General features: G+C 40.5%; 1 protein-coding gene across 1 annotated transcript; it reads left to right on the forward strand.

Annotated features, from left to right (window-relative positions):
- Window positions 1-2,758: 2,758 nt before the first annotated feature.
- LOC119612497 lies at window positions 2,759-3,625 on the forward strand. Its single transcript, XM_037968307.1, has one exon. It carries the CDS (start codon window positions 2,759-2,761, stop codon window positions 3,623-3,625), a length of 867 nt encoding a protein of 288 aa, XP_037824235.1.
- Window positions 3,626-6,241: the final 2,616 nt, after the last annotated feature.

The raw sequence follows: 6,241 nt of genomic DNA on the forward strand, positions 1-6,241 counted from the left end.
AAAATTGTAATGATATCCCAATTTTACCAATTTTAAGAACTTAAGATTTTTGAATAAGCGATGTGTCAAAAGAAAATGAGGTACGCAAAACCCTCGTAGCTTGGAAACTGTCAAAGTTATTTTCGGGAATAGGGAAAATACTAAGAAATTTTCTCTGTACCAAAAATTGTAATTATATCCCAATTTTACCAATTCTAAGAACTTAATATTTTTGAATAAGCGATATGTCAAAAGAAAGTGCGTTTCTTATGGATTGAAATGAGGTATACAAAACTGTCGTAGCTTGAAAACTGTCAAAGTTATTTAAAGGAATAGGGAAAATACCATTTACTAAAAAATTTACCCTATACCAAAAATTGTAATGATATCCTAATTTTAACAATTTTATGAACTTAAGACTTTTGAATAAGCGATATGTCAAAAAAAACTGCGTTTCTTATGGATTGAAATGAGGTATACAAAACTGTCATAGCTTGAAAACTGTCAAAGTTATTTGCAGGAATACGGAAAATACAATATTAAGAAATTTACTCTGTACCCAAAAATTTTAATGATAATCCAATTTTACCAATTTTAAGAACTTAGGATTTTTGAAGAAGCGATATGTCAAAAGAAAGTGGTTTTCTTATGGATTAAAATGAGGTACACAAAACTCTCGTAGCTTGAAAACTGTCAAAGTTATTTTCAGGTATAGGGAAAATACAATATACTAAGAAGTTTACTCTGTACCAAAAATTTGAATAATATCCCAATTTTACCAATTTTAAAAACTTAATATTTTTGAATAAGCGATATGTCAAAAGAAAGTGCATTTCTTATGGATTAAAATGAGGTATACAAAACTGTCGTAGCTTGAAAACTGTCAAAGTTATTTGCAGGCATAGGGAAAATACAATATACTAACAAATTTACTCTGTACCAAAAATTGTAGTGATATCCCAATTTTAAGAACTTAATATTTTTGAATAAGCAATATGTCAAAAGAAAGTACGTTTCTTATGGATTAAAATGAGGTATACAAAACTGTCGTAGCTTGAAAACTGTCAAAGTTATTTGCAGGAATAGGGAAAATACAATATACTAAGAAATTTACTCTGTACCAAAAATTGTAATGATATCCCAATTATACCACTTTTATGAACTTAAGACTTTTGAATAAGCGATATGTCAAAAGAAAGTGGCTTTCTTATGGATTAAAATGAGGTATACAAAACTCTCATAGCTTGAAAACTGTCAAAGTTATTTGCAGGAATAGGGAAAATACAATATACTAAGAAATAATATTTTTGAATAAGCGATATGTCAAAAGAAAGTGGGTTTCTTATGGATTGAAATGAGGTATACAAAACTGTCATAGCTTGAAAGCTGTCAAAGTTATTTGCAGGAATAGGGAAAATACAATATACTAAGAAATTTACTCTGTACCAAAAATTGTAATGATATCCCAATTTTACCAATTTTAAGAACTTAAAACTTTTGAATAAGTGATATGTCAAAAGAAAGTACGTTTATTATGGATTAAAATGAGGTATACAAAACTGTCGTAGCTTGAAAACTGTCAAAGTTATTTAAAGGAATAGGAAAAATACCATTTACTAAAAAATTTACCCTATACCAAAAATTTGAATGATATCCCAATTTTACCAATTTTAAGAACTTAAAACTTTTGAATAAGAGATATGTCAAAGAAAGTGCGTTTCTTATGGATTAAAATGAGGTATGCAGAACTGTCGTAGCTTGAAAACTGTCAAAGTTATTTGCAGCAATAGGGAAAATACAATATACTAAGAAATTTACTCTGTACCAAATATTTAAATGATATCCCAATTTTACCAATTTTAAGAACTTAAGACTTTTGAATAAGCGATATATCAAAAGAAAGTGCGTTTCTTATGGATTGAAATGAGGTATACAAAACTGTCATAGCTTGAAAACTGTTAAAGTTAGTTGCAGGAATAGGGAAAATACAATGTACTAAGAAATTTACTCTGTACCAAAAATTTTAATGATATCCCAATTTTACCAATTTTAAGAACTTAAAACTTTTGAGTAAGCGATATGTCAAAAGAAAGTGCGTTTCTTATGGATTGAAATGAGGTACAGAAAACTCTCGTAGCTTGAAAACTGTCAAAGTTATTTTCAGGTATCCTCTGCTACGGGTAGTCACCTTGAATCTTCGGGCACTGTGCAGAGGCTTAAGCATCCTAGGATGTGAACTAAGAACTACCCTCCCCATACCTCACACCTGTGGTAGTGGTATAAACTACCAAACCCTCCCCCCCCATGAAATGTCAGAAGATAAAGATGGCCCTATATCCTTGGTCGAGGGTGCTAAAATCTCCAAGGGTAACGTGTGTACTCAGGTGGAAGCCACAGGTCTGAGTGCCACTGGAGCTACTGTGACTGCGACGATACGGACAAGTAACCCAGGTCTGGTAGTCGAAAATGCTACTGGGGTAGACAGAACGGAAAAATTTCTTACCAGACAGGACAGAGTAACCTCGGACGACAGTGACGACAATCTCTCAGGTCTGAAAGATCTAAATCTTTACGAGACTGATGAGGTGGACGTGCGCATGGTGTCCTCTCAGCCGAAAAACAGACAGGACACGGAACAGGACGAACGGAAATGGTTAGCGGGCTACAAACGCTCTTTCTGGTACGTCAGATCGCTTGACTCTAGGGATCCTGCGACTCTGACTACCGAGAAAAGCGTTTGCGGCGTAAACATACCTACCACATACAGAAGTATGAGGCCATGCTGAATACTACTGTTGTGGAGGTCAGGCCAGCCACGACTAAGACAGAACCAAACCAGAGCAGGCATGTGACCACATCTAAACATGTGCCGCTTGCCAGCACTGGACCGAACACGGTCACCGTCTCGGAGAATCTCAACGTACAGCCATCATCAAAGAAGGCCACGTCGGGACCAAAGAGAGGTGATGACCAATGCGGCATGACAAAGTCTGCTAGCACAACACCCAAGGGACTGTCTGCATCTTCCTCTTCTCGAGGTACGGCGACGGTCACAGCAAGCAGGCCCAGTATAAAGCGGCAAAGGTCAGGTGAAACGCAGGTGTCTGAGGGTAAGCGGTTGAAACCATCGACTAGCTTAACATCAGCACCTGAGCTACAAGTAGCCATCATAGACCGTAGTCATCCCGATGGGAAAATTACTACGGACAGATGGCTACTTCTGGAGGAGAAGATCTTGCGGGCACTAGTTGACGAACTCGCACGCAGTGAGGATGACTCCTTTACTGCGTTCGATGGCGCCAAATGGTCAAAGGGGGTCAAAATCATAGGATGCGGTAATGAGAAAGCCCTAGCCTTTCTCAAAAACTGCATCCGAGGAGTTGGCGAACCCTGGCCCAACGCGAAGATTGAAATCGTCCAACTGGACCAAGTACCTCTTCGTACGACGGTGAGAGTGTGGGTTCCTCCTCCTATTCTGGAGGACAAATCCATACTAACACTAATCAAGAGTCAGAATAAGGAACTTGGTACTGATGACTGGACGATAGAACGAGGACGCACGAGGGACAATGGAGAAGGTAAGGATCTCTGGATCAAATTGGTTCAGAATCCCTCCGACTCCTTCGTTCCTCTCAAGGCGTCATAAAGTACGGGCTCAACCCACTTCGGTTGATCTTGCCCGCAGAGAAACGCAGTGATGAGTCCAAGCGGCCTGAGGGTGGTACAGATTAATCTGCACCACTCCGAAGCAGCAACGGACGACTTGCTGCGCTTTATGGAGAAGGAAGTTATCCACGTGGCCTTAATCCAAGAACCCTGGCTTGCAGCCAGTAAAGTTCACGAAACTATGTGCTCCTCTCTCCAATCCCTGAAGGTAAAATAAGGAGCTGTATTTTGGTCAGGAAAGACATTAAAGTTTTCCTTCTATCTAATTACAGTTCTGGTGATTTAACGGTAGTTGCATTAGAGCGACAGGGGCTACCAACTCTAATTATATCATCTGCGTACCTACCGTACGACGAAGACAATCCGCCCTCACGTGCCGTACGCACACTAATAGAATGGTGTGATACAAGGGGCCATGATCTTGTCATAGGATGTGATGCTAATGCCCATCATACTCTGTGGGGGAGCTCGGATATAAATGACAGGGGTGAGTGTTTACTTCAATACATTCTAACTACTAACCTTAGTGTTTGCAATAGGGGTAATAGACCAACGTTTTTCAATAGGATCAGGGAACAGGTCATTGATATTACTTTGGTAGGGAACACTGACTTAGTCAGAATTCTTGATTGAAGAGTATCACTCGAGTGCTCATTCTCTGATCATCACAGAATAATCTTTACGATACAGCTTACGATGGCTAGGGAAAACCCCTTTAGAAATCCTAGGAAAACCGACTGGGTCAAATTCGGTAATCTGATTGATACCATACCACCTCCGGAAACGGATGTACTACATGGTACACAAGACTTGGACGACTCAGTAGATTATCTATCCAGGACTTTAAGGGAAGCCTACTATGCTTCATGTAGGATGCGGCAGGTACCTAGGAAATTCCGGCAACCATGGTGGAATCCTAAACTAATGCAGCTAAGGAAAGAATGTAGGAAACTATTTAATAAAGCGAAGAGGGATCAGAACCCGTTAAGCTGGGACGACTATCGTCAAAGCTTCAATACTTTCATGAGGGAAACCAGAAGGGCTAAGAAGGAATCCTGGAAGCGTTTCTGTGATGAGCTGGAGAGTACCACGGAGGCATCACTGTCTACGTAAGGTGCTATCCAAAGACCTCGGTACGCCTGGATTCCTGATGAAACCGGATGGTAACTTTACTGAAAGTAGCACCGAAACTCTGGAACTACTTATGGAGACACACTTTCCGGGTTGCAGAGATGATGAAAATGAAGGCTCCACATTGGAGCACCTCGCAGCTTCTCGAATCCGCATAAGTGAATTAGTCAGTTCCATTGTTAGTATGGAGAAAATTTCGTGGGCGGTGTCATCCTTCAAGCCCTATAAATCCCCAGGGCCAGATGGCATATTCCCAGCACTACTCCAAAAATCGATCACCACCATCATGCCATGGCTAATTATGATATTTAGGAGCAGCCTGTAAACAGGATACATTCCTAAAGTATGGAGAGAGGTTACAGTGGTATTTATCCCCAAAGCGGGAAAAGTAAACCATAGTACCGCCAAAGACTATAGGCCGATCAGTCTGTCATCGTTTTTATTGAAAACATTGGAAAGATTGGTCGACATCCATGTCAGGAACATCATCTCTCCTGATAACTTCTGTAGAGCACAACACGCATACCTGAAAGGAAGGTCGGTGGAGGCAGCCTTACATGACGTTGTCGGAACCATAGAGAAGGCACTTTACATAAAGGAATATGTTATGGCATCTTTCTTGGACGTTGAGGGTGCGTCTAACAACGTGAACATATCCGCAATAGTCGATGCACTGGGTGACCTAGGTGTCGATCAACGGATAAAAAACTGGACAGAAAACATGCTTAAGAGTAGGGCCATTAACTCTAATATGGGTATTGGCAAGACAAGGAAAGTCGTGACAAGGGGCACACCACAAGGTGGTGTTATCTCTCCACTCCTGTGGAATCTTGTCGTGAATAAAATCCTTTTCAGACTCAGTAGGATGGGCTTCAAAGTAGTCGCATATGCTGACGACGTCGTGCTCCTTATTCAAGGGAAGTTTCTTCCAACAATAAGTGAACTCATGGAATCAGCCCTCAGCGTTCTACTATCATGGGCCAAGGAAAACGGTCTGGGTGTCAACCCGGCCAAAACTGAACTGGTTCTTTTTACCAGGAGGTACAAAATTCCAGAATTCAGACCTCCGCGTTTGGATGGTACCATTTTGAACACCTCAAGCGAAGCCAAATATCTTGGAGTAATCCTAGACTCTAAACTCACGTGGAAACGTAATGCTGAGAGTCGAATGAAGAAGGCATTATGTGCCTTTTATATATGTAAGAAAACCTTTGGGAAAAGATGGGGTCTTAAACCATACATTGTGCACTGAATGTACACCGCGGTCATAAGACCTATCTTGACCTACGGAGCTCTTGTTTGGTGGAGAGCGGTGGATACCAAGACTTATTACATTCTATCTACACTGAATTTTAATAGGTCATTCAAGACCAAAATACCGACAAGGGATGATTGGGCCGCGAATACTGTCCTAAGGGATGACGTGATCTCAATCTACACAGATGGCTCAAAGACAGAAAGAGGC

Source organism: Lucilia sericata, unplaced genomic scaffold, assembly GCF_015586225.1.
Source record: "Lucilia sericata isolate MDLA Ls3-8-SP2 unplaced genomic scaffold, ASM1558622v1 Contig001714F_arrow, whole genome shotgun sequence".
In the NCBI taxonomy this organism is placed as follows: Eukaryota; Metazoa; Arthropoda; class Insecta; order Diptera; family Calliphoridae; genus Lucilia; species Lucilia sericata.